This window comes from Microcebus murinus, chromosome 18, assembly GCF_040939455.1.
Source record: "Microcebus murinus isolate Inina chromosome 18, M.murinus_Inina_mat1.0, whole genome shotgun sequence".
Classification (NCBI taxonomy): Eukaryota; Metazoa; Chordata; class Mammalia; order Primates; family Cheirogaleidae; genus Microcebus; species Microcebus murinus.
The window spans coordinates 52092102-52107045 of record NC_134121.1 but is presented as its reverse complement, the minus strand read 5'-3'; the positions used below and the strand labels follow the sequence as shown (position 1 = coordinate 52107045).

General features: G+C 49.7%; 1 protein-coding gene across 1 annotated transcript in view; it reads right to left on the bottom strand.

Annotated features, from left to right (window-relative positions):
* ARSG (arylsulfatase G) overlaps positions 1-14944 on the bottom strand; it is a 127344-nt gene that overhangs the window by 6012 nt on the left and 106388 nt on the right. The window contains exons 10-11 of the mRNA XM_012747430.3: positions 7706-7826; positions 2812-2902 (exon numbers count right to left, since the gene is read on the bottom strand). Coding sequence (XP_012602884.2) covers positions 2812-2902; positions 7706-7826 — 212 coding nt within the window. The remainder of the gene's footprint in view (positions 1-2811; positions 2903-7705; positions 7827-14944) is intronic.

Genomic DNA, 14944 nt, shown 5'->3' with positions numbered 1-14944 from the left:
GGATGCTGTCAAGAAAATGAAGAAGACAAGCCACAGAATGGGAGAAAATATCTGCAGAAGACATATCTGAGAAAGGACTACTGTCCAAAATGTACAAAGAACTCTTAAAACTCAACAATGAGAAAATGAACAACCTGATTAAAAAATGGGCAAAACCTTGAACAGACACCTCACCAAAGGAGATATATCGATACCAAATAATCATGTGAAAAGATGCCCAAAATCATATGTCATTAGGTAATTGCAAATTAAAGCAACAATGAGATACCATGACACACCTTTTTAAATGCCTAAACTCCAAAACACTAACAATACCAAAAGCTGGCAAGGATGTGAAACAATAGGAATTCGCACTCATTACTGGTGGGAATGCAAAATGGTCTGGCCACTTAGGAAGACAGTTTGATAGTTTATTATAAAACTAAACATGCTTTTATTATACCGTATGATCCAGCAGTAACATTTCTTGGTATTTACTGAAATGAGTTGAGAACATGTCAACACAGAAACCTGCACATGCATGTTTATAGCAGCTTGGTTCATAATTGTCAAAACTCGGACGTGACCGAGATGCCCTTCAGTAGGTAAATGGATAAACTGTGGTACATCAGACAATGGAATATTATTCAACACTAAAAAGAAGTGAGCTAGAGGATTCTGGGAAGATGGCTTATCTAGGAACGAAAGTTGGCTTAACATTTGAAAAATCAATCAATGGGAAAAAAATAAAAAAAAATCCATCCATGGAATTCACAGCAATAATAGTGTAAATATGTAGGTATTTATATTTATAAAAACTCACTGAATTGTACATTTTATATCTGTTCCTTTCACTGTGTGTAAAGTTTGACTTAATTAATACTTAAAAAAAAATAAGGTACTTTAATTCTAGCCACACACCAAAACAGACTACTGGTTGTCTTTTAAGGCCACTCCTCGCTCGATTGTAACATCATATTCTCTAATCTAATGTAGTAGGTGTCAATTTATCCAGCTTATCCAAAAGCAGTTTTAAGTAATTAGGATGCAAATTTTAAAAGTGTGGGGGCAGGGGACGAGGGAGGAATCAGAACATATCTGTGTGTTTCATCCCATTCACAATTTTCATCTGATGTGTTGAGAGTTCAGTGCTCCTGCCCTGAGTCTACTAGGAGTTTGGTGACTCCTCAGAACAGACCTCCCCTGGGAATCAGAATTCCTGCCTGATCATGATCATTTTAAATAGCCCTATTACTTCATAGTAACATTTATGATTCCAGTATTATGGTGCCAACGGTTTTCTGGCAGGGTTATTACTTCTGAAATTAACTCAGCCTGGAGGCCCCATACCTCTTACATAATGTAATATAAGGACGCTAATCTAGAAGCATTTCCTCTGAAAGCATAACAAGTATGTGACTGTTTTGTGTTTTAGGTTTTAGAGAATCAAAGATTCTTACCACATTTTTAATATCCCTCAAGTTACGAACTCAAAGAACTTGTTTGGTTTTTATGCCACATTTTCTTAAGGATCGCTTATTTACACTCAGGGAAAATAATTTTTGTTTTTTATTATATAGTTCTTTGCTCCAACATTAAATAACTGAATCAAATTTGAATCTGCATTAGATCATATATTTTGCTTTTCTAGTTTTTGCTTTTCATTCATTAAAAAAAAATGTTAGGTCCCTACTAAGTGTGCTAAGTACTTCAAGACAATGAAGATTAAAGAGCTTAAAGAGTTCTGAGTTTAGAGAGCTTAAAACTAGTAGACAAAATAAAACATGTACATATATGACTAGCATATATGGCAGAATGTGATAGGTATCAGAGTTCTCCAAATCCTACCCAGCTGGGAAGAGGGTGTTTCATTAATCAAAGTGGCATTTGATTGAGGGCCTTAAAAGCCGAGAAGGATTTCAACACAGAGGCCAAGGAAGAGAAGACTTGCTCTTGGAGAATTAAGGCTGGAAAGACAGAGGGACCCATGACTAAGAGTCTGCATTCAGCTGGCAGCAAGAAAGCAATGGAATATTTTGAGAACCCTCCTGATCCAGTGTGGCATTTCTTTTTTTTTCTTTTCTGGAGACAGAGTCTTGCTCTGTCACCCTGGGTAGAGTGCAGTGGCATCAGCCCAGCTCACAGCAACCTCCAACTCCTGGGCTCAAACAATCCTCCTGTCTCAGCCTCCTGAGTAGCTGGGACTACAGGTAGCACCATGATGCCCAGCTAATTTTTCTGTTTTTAGTAGAGACAGGGTCTTGCTCTCTCACTCAGGCTGGTCTCAAACTCCTGAGCTCAAGCCATCCTCCCACCTAGGTCTTCCAGAGTACTAGCATTACAGGCATGAGCCACTGCACCCAGCCTCCAGTGTAACATTTCTAAAAATACACATTTAAGACAGAGAGTGAACCAAGAAGCAGAGACATCTGTCAGTTTGCTAAACAGACTTCTAAAGTCTATTTTCTGAAACAGTCCATTGTCAAGTAAATTATACTTTAAAATATCTCTAGGCTTCCATTTAATTTTCAGCCAAACTGGCATTTAAAGCGTAACAATGCAATGAAACATCCATGTGAAAAGCGGAAGGAATGTGCAGAGAGCTCTCTGGGGCTTGCTGGAAATTTAGAAGAGTAGAAAGACCTTATTTGCATGTGGGTGGGGCCAGAGGGCTTCTGCTGGGTCCTTCTGCTGGGCCTGGGTTTGGGGTACTGAGAGCTCCCCAGAGGGGGTAGCCCACACTCACTCCCTCCCAAAGGCCTGAGTGAGAGTCCCGGAGGGCCACCCCCCAGGTGCGCATGCGGGAGGCGGGCTGAGCGGGCCTTCACTCACCGGTCACGTAGAAGGCCTTGTAACGCTCCAGGCGGACGGTCTGCAGGGCTCCGAGCTCTCCAGCGGCCCCGCTGTTGGGGTGGAACAGCACCTGAGGAAGGTTGGAAGGGTTTGCTGATAAGAACACCATGCTGCATGCTCCCTGGGAGGCACTGCTTTCTTGATCAAGGTCCGCACTCCCCATCCCTGCTCCAAACACACACTAACACACGCAGGCCTCTGGTCCACACTGGCCAACGCCCGAGAGGCTCTGTGAAGTTGCTGTTTTGCTACCTAATGAATCAAAGTGGGCTACAACTCTGGACCAGGGGGAGAAAGATCTCGCTGGATGGAAGGTCAGATTCTAGCCCCAATAGCTGCTATGTAATTGGCAGGGTCCAGTGCAAAATGAGAATCAGGAATCCCTTGTTCACAAATTAAACCTTTCATGAAGATCACAGCAGAGCTTTTTTTTTTTTTTCTTTTGAGACAGAGTCTCCCTTTGTTGCCCAGACTAGAGTGAGTGCCGTGGTGTCAGCCTAGCTCACAGTAACCTTCAACTCCTGGGCTCAAGCAATCCTCCTGCCTCAGCCTCCCGAGTAGCTGGGACTACAGGCATGCGCCACCATGCCCGGCTAATTTTTTCTCTCTGTGTATATATATATATATATTAGTTGACCAATTAATTTCTTCTGTTTATAGTAGAGACGGGGTCTTGCTCTTGCTCAGGCTGATTTTGAACTCCTGACCTCAAGCAGTCATCCCGCCTCGGCCTCCCAGAGTGCTAGGATTACAGGCGTGAGCCACCGCGCCCGGCCACAGCAGAGCTTTAAACCAAGCACAGCGTCCTCCCAAGCGTGGGGCCCTGAGTGGTGGCACAGGTCACAGGCCCACGGGGCTGTCCTGCCTGAGCCCCTCCCCCCAGGGGCAGGACGGGGCTGGGGACTTGCATGTTTTACAAACATTATTCCCAGGGACTCTGATGCAGGTGACCCTCAGATCTCTTTGAAAAACAGCTTCCTCAACATCGAGTGGATTTTCCAGCCCTCCCTGGGGCGAGACTGGTGCGAGAAGGCATCCTTGATTTCCCCAGCGCTGGGCACAGCCGGGCCGCTGAACGCGGACACCCACACCTATGACTCAGTCCCTCTGTACTTGGACTGAGGAAATCCTTCCTCATCGAGTCATAGATAAAACAAATTACCCTAAAGAGTGGAAACACCTAATTCAGGATTCCCAAGGGAAGGATTTGATAAAAATATAAAAGGCCAGTGTCCTTTGTAGGTCCGTGGGTTTGGGCTGAAAGCATGAGACCGCTCTGGTATGAATCACGAGCGTATATATGGCTGGAAAGGCGCTTATGTGATTCAAAGTTTCCATGGGGCTTTAAAAAAAAATGAGAAACATCTGTTAGAGCAGTAAACAGCTGTCCCCCCAAATTTCACAGTTCTGAGAGGATGCCGCCAAGGTGGGGCTCGCCCCACACCTGCTGCTTCTGGGCTCTCGTGACAATCCCTGCAAATTCCCGGGGCCCTGGTGATGACAGCGGGCTCCTTCCAAACAGGAAAAGAAGTCAGTAACCCAAAACCCTGACTCCTTTCATCCCAGCAAAAAGCCAAGCGTCTCACCGCGGGAGACTGTTTTGTTTCCTTCTTGAGATGGCAGGAAACAAGAGACTTGGAAAACCTATTGTCAACTGATCACTCAGACATCCAGAAGATGGGGGGCCAGGCTCACTGTTTGGGCTGCTTGAGCTCACTGGAGTCTCAGCCTAAGAAATTCCATAAGGGTGGGCTGCCCTATTAGGAATATTTATTCGGCGTGACCAGAGGCCACTGCCAAAATCCAAGAGGAAGCAAAACTGTGGGACAGACAGCTCATTCTCAGAAATGTGGATGGATTTTGGAGAACTCGCGCATGCATTTTTTCCCTTTGAGCACACTGATCATGGCTTTCTTATTTATGTCAACAGGGGAAGTAGGTTGGCAAATTTACACAAGCATCGCAGCCCGCCAGATGCCTGGTCCAAATTTCAAAGATGACTTTATCTTCTGCAAACTTCTTGTGCCTTCTTGGTTGCCTATCGTGTACGTGTCTGTCTCTTTATTTTATTGTGTTTTGTGTTTTTAAGTACACGAGCGTCCCCTTACATGAGGTCATGGAGGCCAGTGCTTATTAGCATCCTCTGATGGGCTCCTTGTCCCCTCAGGTCAGGTGGGGGAGCACAGCTGGCAGTCTGGATGAGACAGGCCAGGCGGTCGTTCGCCAGCCACTCTGGGTGGCGTCTCTCACCACTAGGGGCCTCTCTAAGAGAAGCGATCGGTGTCCCCAACACTGAAGCCCAGCTCGGCTGGCTCCCTTGGTGTACGGCCCCCGGGGGTTCCGGGCATGTGAGGACCTACACCAGCCCCAGACTGGGCTGGGCTGGGCAGACGCACAGCTGTTAGGGCAACCCTTCCTTAGTTGACAGTTTTCGGATCTGGTCATAGCAACCGGCGACTGAGATATGACTTGACCAGTGGTGACGCTGCAATCTTTGGCTTCCACCTGGGAGTCAGGAAAGCACCAGGTGGGACACTCGTTTCAAGCTTCCGCAGCCCTCCCCTTCCCGGCTCTCTCGTCTCTCCGTGTGGCCCTCACCGCTAGTATTTGCATTGCACCTGTCACCTGGCTTTAACTCTTGCTTACTGGATTTGCAGATTAGGGAAGAACCCAATTGCTGAGAAGCATTTGCATATTGTTTTGAGCTGACTGGGAGTTACTTTGAGCTCCTAGAAACTAGAATGCTTTACTAAACCAACCCATACTGGAATATTTGTAAGTCCAGGACATATCTGAGGGTGAACACAAATTGTGTTTACTTTTAAAAATATAAGTATACATGTATGTGTGTGCATAAACATATACATATATACACATGTATACCTGTATGTGTCTAGACATATGCACATATATACAGATACATGTATGTATCTAGAGATATATGTGTATACATGTGTGTACATGTGAATATGCATATGCATGTTCATGAGTGTGTATTTAGACATATGCATGTGTGTGCATATGTATACATGCATGTTATGTATAGACATACACATGTGTATGTATATTTACAAAATCACTCATATCCTTATGCACCGGCCTCTCCAACAGCTGTCCCAAATTCGAGACAATTTGCTCTTGTCTCTTTAATCCTGTTACTTTGCTTCCATAGAAAGGCCCGACCAGAGAAGACCAAACCCAAATTCAGGGCTAATAACTACCCAAGTTGTCCTCAAACTCTCACGTGTCTTCACTGACACTGCAGGATCTAGTGTTCCGGGAGGCTGGGCGTGGCCCAAGGCGCCCTCGCAGACGCCGTGGGCAGCTTCCCGCGCGGTAAGCGTGGCTGTCTCTTCCGGGGCCACCAGGTGTGGTTAGGGAGCAAATCGCCCCAACTGCAGCTGCGTCACCGCACATCGCACGTCCCCACAGCGGACGCCGTGACTCGCAGCCGGGTCTCCAACCTGGCTCCCGGGCCTCGCCCTGCTGGACACCAGCTAGGAAGGCCCGCGGGAGCGCGCACAGCTGCAAGCGGAGGAAGCGCGAGAGCGCGCCTGAGAACGGAAGCCAGCGCACGGAGGAGCCGGCTCCCACAGGCAGCCCGACAACGTCAAGGAGACCACAGTCCTTGAAGCACTTCCTAGTGACCCCAATCATTCTATTAGTGGCCATGGCAATAAACACTCGGCAGCACCTCTCCACTGACGTCCTCGACAAACCCCCAGGGTCACACGCTGCTACCTTCCAGCCCGAAGGCGGAAACCACCTTCCTGTTTCGCTGCTGGGGAGAAGGCGTGGGCCTGGGGCTCTGCAGCTCTCGGGGGCAGATATTCTGGGGAGAAGCAGGACTTCCTCGGGGGGCCTCTCAGCCTCATCACAACCCCTCAAAACCACATTAACTCGCACAGGAGCACCGACGGCCGTGGAGGACCCGTGTTCTGGTTTGCCGGGGGAGGCTGGGCGGGAAGGGCAGCCCCAGTAATCGCCAGCCTCAGGACACTTGCGCACATTTGAGTCACTTCCATGTGACCCTTGGCAACGACATAAATAGACCTTTTGAAGTGTGGTCCCTAACCGAGGCGCTGTGTGCTCCCAGGGCCTTACACAGGGGGCTCCGTGCTCCTCCGGCCTCCTGGCCTCCTCCTGCTTCCTCTTCCTTTTGGTGAAAGGAAAACACACGGAAATGACAGGGAAAGGCCGTCAGGCTTGACATTTCCTGGCTGTCACTGCCGCTGAGTGCAAAGAGGGGACACCGAGGGGGTGACACTGAGAAGCAGACGCCCAAAGCCAGTGCCAGGGGCTGCTGGGTCGAGAAGGGACTACAGAGCACGTGCTGAGCCCTCTGGAACCGGGGGACTGCCGGGGGTGTGAAGACCTGCTGGCCTGCTGCCCCAGAGGTCTTTCATCCATATGTTCATTTGTTCTTCCAAAATGCCCGGACTGAATGCTGGCTGGCGCGGGCACTGTCAGGTGCACTGAGGATTCGGCGGCTGAGGTCCTTGCCCGCAGGAAGCTTCCATCCTAGAGGGCCAGCCTCATAACGAAAGAGTCGCAAACGTGCTGGGTGCCCGCATTGTTAAATTAAATACACAAGGGGGAAAATGGTCCCTTATAGGGAATAAGCACCCATGTACACCCGTCCTGAGCCAAATTGTCAAATATAAATCTGGATTGACAACCTGGATTGATTACAGGTGCAGAGAGGGGGAAAGAGAGGTTCATCCCAAAGGATTCGCATCTTGGGGTTTCTCACAGCGGGTCTGAACTGCACTTGCACACACCTTCCGAGGATGGTTCTATTTGCACAAAGGTGAGAGGCAGCAGCCCAGCCTCCGGAAGAGCCCAGGTGTGGGCACGTACCTCCTCCACTTACCCTGTGCCCAGCCTGCGACCGGCCAAAGAGCACCTTGGAGACGTCCACACCATCAAAGTGCCGGCCTCGGGGCAAACTGGCCTGGGCCAGGGCCACCACCGTGGGGAAAATGTCCAGCACGCTGCAGAAAGAGCAAGACTGAGTCAGCCCCAGCTCTTCCGACTCTCTCCCTGGCCCTGCTGTGTCAAAGCCCACCTGAACTAGCCCAGAGCAAGCACTGACAGCCTCCCGTCTAGCCCACCCTCTAAACCTGCCTGGTTCCACCTCAATTTCTGCTCCCACGAGAGGCAGAATGGTACGGTGGCTCAGCACCCAGGCTCTGTGGCCAGGGGTTGCCTGAGCTCAAATCCCAGCTCTGCCTCCTATCTAACTCCTCAATGCCTCAGTTATCTTAGTCTCTCAAATGGGTATGATAATACAGTAGTCCCCCCTTATCCAAAAGAGATACATTCTGACACCCCCAGTGGACACCCAAAACCATGGATCGTACTGAACACAATTGCCGTCAGTCGCAACACGTTTCTGTTTATGACTTCCACCCACAAATTTAACACCTTTTCCCTCTTAACTCAATACTTATCACACGCTGTGGCCATAACTTTGCACTTTGAGGTGCGACAGCAAAACCAGCACAAAGTTTCTTTTCCTTGCTCACAATTTCACGGATAGAAGATTTGTTCTTACCATAGGTCTTGGCAACCTCAGCATAAAAATTTTTTTCCCTTCCTTTTGAAGTCGAGAACTTTCACCTTTTCACTGAAAGGAAGCACTTTATAGCTTCTCTTGGACATATTTGCATCGCCAGCATCACTGCTCTTGCCTGTTGGGGCCATTGTTAAGTAGAATAAGGGTTACTTGAACACAAGCACTGCCATGCCCCGGCAGTCAATTTGGTAACCAAGAAGGCTCCTAAAATGACACAGCGTGGATCTGCTGGTCAAAGGTAGGATTCGTAATGGACAAGACGGAGCAGGATCAGGCGAGATTCCATCACACTACTCAGAACGGTGGGCAATGTAAAACGTATGAATTGTTCACTTCCGGAATTTTCCATTAGGTATGTTCAGACCTCAGTTGACCACAGGTAACTGAAACTATGGAAAGCAAAACCGTGGATAAGGGGGAATACGTATGGGTGCCCACTGCACAGCCTAGTTGTGTGGGTGCAACACACAGGTAGGGCACAGAGAAGGGGCCCAGCACTCAGAATGCACTCCCTGAATGTTTGTGCTGTGATTATTCACAGGGCCACCTGTGCGAACCAATCTAAGAACCAAGGGGTTCTACCTGTCACCAACCGGGCCACTCCCACCCACTAAGAGGGGACAGTGTGTGACAGGTGTCTGCAGGGGAATGTCCACTTCATTGTTCATTCCCTGGGTCTCTGTATTGTAAAAATGTAGTCTTTGTTTAGAACGCCATGATATGTGAAATATATCACTCCCTTTATTTTAGCTCTTTTGCTCATTACAAAACAGTGAGTGTTTATGATAGAAAAAAAAAAATGAGAACATCCAGAAATATAAGACAGAACAACGCACACATAGTCCATCACCCAAAGGCAGCCACTGTTAACATTTTGGTGGATTTTGTTCATGCGATATTTTTTAAGTGATGTGGTCTGGTCTTACTTGACCTCACAGCAAATCCCCCTCCAGCCTGCTGGGTGCACCTAGAAACAAATCTTCAGCAGGAACAGAGAGGCTGCCTCATATACAGCGCGTCCCAATAGTTGCCATAGACGGGGAAAATGGGAAATTGTAGCTAAATGTACTTTTATTTACAAAATAGTCATTACAAAATTTTTTCTTTATATGGAGACTTTTGGGACACCCTGTAGTTTGGATATTTGACCCTCCAAATCTCACATTGAAGTTTGATCCCCAGTGTTGGAGGTGGGGCCTGGAGGGAGGTGTCTGGGTCACAGGGTGGATCCCTCATGAATGGCATGGTGGCCTCCCCCTGGGAATGAGTGAGTTCTCACTCTATTAGCTCCCCGGAGAGCTGATTGCTAAGGCAGTCTGGCTCCTCCCTCCTCCCTCCCTCCCTCTCTCTCTCCCTCTCTCTTGCTATGCTGCTGTTTGCTTTCTGCCATGCGTGGAAGCCGCCCCAGTCACAGCCCAGAAGCACGTGCTGGTTCCATGCTTCTTGTACAGCCTGCAGAACCGTGAGCCAAATAAACCTCTTTTCTTATTAAATTGCCCAGCCTTAGGTGTTCTTTCACAGCAACACAAACAGACTAAGACACTGCCCTGTCAACAGAGCTGCTCCTCTGAGGGCCAGGCCAACTGAGAGTCCCTGGAACTTGCTGGAGCCAGGAGGGCTGGGCAGGGGAAGCTAGACTTCCCCAAGAGAGGGGCCCTGGTCGCCCTGAGGCTGGGCTGGGCAGCAGATCTCAGGCTCACCCGGGCACAGAGAAGCCTCCAGAACCAGGCCTCCCCACTTCCCCACTCTGAGGTCTGGGGGTGCTCTCCGCCCTCCGGGAGGGGGACTGCAGAAGGTGCTTGCCCGTGGCTCTGCCTACCACCCGGTTGCAATCTCTCCGCTGCCTGCAGCACAGAGTGTTTCTGTCTGCCTTCGGCTTCCACAGTCCACGTAAGCTGGCGGCTTATCTCTTAAGATACGCGCCCCGGGACCTGGCATCCCACACTGATGCAGAGTCAAGGAATGCACAGTCAGCACTCGAAAAGCACAGAACAGTCCAGAAACCTGTCCAGAGTCCAAGGTTCCTGCCACAAACCGGAAAGCAAAGACGACCACAAAGCAGTCTGAAAAGGCCGGGGCGGTTTGGGGCTGTTTGTTCGAATTTTCTCTAAACTGCGCCCCTAACAGAGATCAGCGTCACAGATGGGTCAAATCTGCGAGGCAGAGAAACAGGATCTGCATTAGAGTTTGGAAAGCATTGCAAGGCTTTCTTTTTCCATCTTATTTTTCCCCCCTCTATCCTGAGGTTTAGCATTCTAATTACACAGCACCGAGTCTAATGTTCACGGAACCCTGGTGTCTCGGGGGTTGGGTGGCAACCTCAGAGACACCTAGTTAGCGCACCGGAGCACGCGTGAAACCTCTTGCCCGTGAGAAAAGCTTCCACACGCCGTGACTCGGGCTGTCAAGGCAGCGTGGTCCAGCAATGGCAAGCTCGGGTGTCAAAAAGTCCTCCTTTGGGCCGGGCGCGGTGGCTCACGCCTGTAATCCTAGCACTCTGGGAGGCCGAGGCGGGCGGATTGCTCAAGGTCAGGAGTTCAAAACCAACCTGAGCGAGACCCCGTCTCTACCATAAAAATAGAAAGAAATTAATTGGCCAACTAATATATATATATATAAAAATCAGCCAGGCATGGTGGCTTGTGCCTGTAGTCCCAGCTACTCGGGAGGCTGAGGCAGGAGGATCACTTGAGCCCAGGAGTTTGAGGTTGCTGTGAGCTAGGCTGACGCCACGGCACTCACTCTAGCCTAGGCAAGAAAGCGAGACTCTGTCTCAAAAAAAAAAAAAAAAAAAAAAAAAAAAAAGTCCTCCTTTGAGTCGCGGAGAAAGCCAAACCACTGAGGTTTGCCCTGGAAGCGGGAGATGTCCCCTAGTCCCCACGGCTCAATGCCATCCCAGAGCTGCGCCTGCAGCCTCCCTGTGAACTTGGAGAAAGCGTCTGTCCTAGGAAGGCAACCAAGGGTGCCCCAGCCACTGCAAACCTCAAACCCCACTAAAGCATTGGTCCTGGGAGTCTCTGAAAACCTTGCAGAAAGAGACAAAACAGAAACAAAAGCCTGCACTTTCAAGCTTCCCCCGTTCATCTCGTTGCCTGGCTGTTGGCAGAGCCGAGTTCCAACTTTCACGGGACCTAGGCACTCTTGCCTTCGTGCGACTCTTCCTCCAAAAAAAAAAAAAAGTATATTAAAAATTATACTTTATGACTGCAGCAAGATAAATATGAGTATATAAAGAATATAGATTAAGCCATTTTATCCTGCCTAAAAGTCCTTCTTCTCTTTGGATTTTAAAAGAGTTAAAATTTTCCTAAGTCTCACGGGTCATGGCACTGCGCCTCCTGGGCCCCCTCTTCTGAACAGAGGAAACCCCACTTCAGTCGGCTTTTTGGCTAGGAGGGGGCGGCCAGGAGCCGCCTCTCCTGCAAGGAGAGGGCTAAGATTGCTCTGCACAGTCACACAAAAGCCCGTCCTCAGAGTGGGCAGGGTGACATCTTTACAAGTTGTGTTGCTCATATGGAGATATTTTCTTTTTTCTTCCTGTGGCTTCGGCCATAGGAAGCGTGCGGATTTGTGTCCTCATCCAAGGCGCTGCAAAAGGAACCTGGGAAGGGAGACTGGGCCGCAGGACGAGGATGCAGAAGGGCATTGCCAGCTGGGCCCAGGGGATGTGGGCCGGGAAGGAAGCGGAGGGCCACAGGAGGGGAGCAACTCGGGCTTCGAAGCATGAGAATGGGAGTTGAGACACACTGGGTGGTCGCGGGGGGCGTGCATCCTGGGTCAAGACAGGGGATGGAGAAGAAGGGCATCTCCTAGAAGCTGAGGACATTCTATCTGGGGGAAAAGGCAGATCTGGTCTGAGGATGGAAAATGCGATAGGGAAAAATTGCTCAGGGACGGAGTGGGGGCGCTTGGACCTGGACAGAGGGAGAATCTTTTTGTGCCACATACAAGACCTCCTGAGTGAGGGGGTGGAGAGCAGTTCTCCCTCAGGTGGAAGAGCAGGAATTGTCCCCAGGACATGACAGCAGTTCGTTTTTTAGCACTGAGTTGTTGAGTTTCTTTCTGCATTTAGTTTTAAGTTTTTTTCCTGCATTGTTTTTCCTTGTCATTATCCCTGATCAAAGCTAGGTGGCCACTCCTTCCTGGTCTCAGCCGTGCTGCAGGGATTTGAGGTGCCAGCCTTTGCCTACATCTGGTGGGCAGCTTCCTGGGCAGCCCCCTCCACCCGCAGGTCTCTCTAGAGGCCAGCATGGCCCCAACCACACTGATTTCAGGGAGAGTGGGGTTTCCAGAGCATCAGGGGATACCCCCGGGTAGTGAGAGCAGCCAGGAGCGGGGCTGGGACTCAGACCACTCCCCTGCCTCCCAGGGAAGAGGCGTGACTTGGAAAGGTGACTTGGAAAGTGTGATGAGGCCCTGCCCGGGAGGGGGGGGAGTGACACCTAAACCCCAGTCACCAAGGTGAACACGGTCTCCTCGTAGCTTCTACTTCCAAGGCCCAGCTCTGCACCACCAGGCAGGCCAGAACCAGCCGAATCCCCACCCCCCGCATACCTGACTGTCTTGCAGATATCTGGGGAAAGCCACCAGGTAGTCCAGGGGATTATCTGTTCTCCTGGCTCAACAGTGGCTCTAGCTGTTTTCCGAATGACATTGTTTCCGGTCCTTTTTACCATTCTGATCATCTCCTACTTGCCATTCTGATCATCTCTGAAAGATTGGTCCTCCTGAGCGGAGACAGGGAGCCTCTTCGTTCAGACACAGAGCAGGCCCTTTCCCTTCCCGTATTTGGCTAAGAGAAATTACATTAACGCTGTAGCTCTCGGCCAGCGTGAGTCCGTCCTCCCAGGGGACATCTGGAGCTGCATAGAGACATTCTGGTTGTCGCAACTGGGGAGAGGGGTGCTACTGGCATCTAGTGGGTGGAGGCCAGGGCTGGTATTAAGACTAAACATCCTACAATGCACAGGACAGATCCCCACAACAAAGAATGACCCAGCCCCAGGGGTCGACAATGCCAAGGTGGAGAAACCCTGGGTTAGGGCTTTAGGTTGAAACTCTCAAGCCTTTTTCGCACGTACTGCCAAAGCCCTGCCCTCCCCAAGGCGAGTCAGCTGTAAACACTGGGGCTTCTGTCTGACTTGCTCGTTGGGACTCCTCCCCTGGTCCCTGGAGCAAAGCTTGACCCACAGTTGGACACAACAATAAGTATTTGTTGGGTAAATGAATTTTCCTTACTCCGTAACTGTGTCATCGGGCTTTGTGGACAGTCCACGTGCAAGACCTTCCTTTAATCTTATTACATCACCATCGTGCACACCTGAATATGGACATTGGCTGTGTCTGAAACATAACTGATATGATCAGTGTGCATGCCCCACGCCCTCCCACACACACCCTCTATTACTTTTCAATATGCATGTGAGTATTTATATCCAGTTGATGACTATCTGATGCTCATAATTCCTCAGGGCCACTGGAATACAGGTTTAAGGGATTCTGGCCTTAGCACTCAATGGCTTAAGGGAGTTATCGCTGATCTGGAGGAAGATCTATATTGCACTGAGGAATAAAGTTCTAGAATAGGTGATAAGAAGTCAGGGCGGTGGTGTTGGGCTGGGCTGCCAAGAACATGAGCATCAATCAGTTTCTTGAATATTGATCGTTACACTATTTTCCACAGTGGAGCAGTTGTGGGGAGGGTAACAGACACGCGGTGCCCTTTCTGGGCAGTAAGGAGGCTGCACTCAAATCTGTTTTACACGAATTCACATGCAGAAACAGCAAGAGGGTGAGTCCTTGAGACAATCGGACTAACTTAACACCAAAGAATGTCCTAAGAGGCACCGATACGGTGTATTGATATTGTTCTGATAAAATTCCAGAGACCCCTGGGCAAATGCTATCTTGTACCAAGAACTCTCTTCCTGTGGTCACCAAACTATCCCCTCTGTCAGCTGCCCCCCCTCTAAGGCCTTAGATGATCCACCAGATGATGCAATGTTATCACGACACAGTCATGGACTGTAGGTGCAAACACCATTCTCCAATGAGAAGTGATGGCTCGGTTTTCCCGGGCTGTAACTGGAGAGATTGCTGAGTTATTTGTGCATGTGCAGCCCAGCCCGTGAACACTTGGCCCCTCTCGATAAGCACTTTGACTCCACCAAGTCAGCCCTATAAAAAGCAGACTGCCTGGCCCTTCTCCCAGGCAGCCTGACATCAGAGATTCCAGGCTGTGCTGTTGTTGTCACACCTGCTGGTACCCGCTGACAGTGCACCCCCTCCTGACTGTTCAGGGCTGACCCAGAGCTCCTGAGGGCCCCACGCTGCCAGGGAGGATGCCCTCCCATCCCCCACTTTGGCCGTCAGAGCTGTTTACCCTTCTTTCCCCTTCGCTTGAGTCTCTCCCCTTCTCCCAGCGATAAAGCTCGCTTCCCTCTACTAGGCTGTGTTCTTTATGCTGGAGCCCATTATGCAGAAGGTAAAGAACCTTTTGAACTAAGAAATTGACCTTTAACCAGACCAAACCTC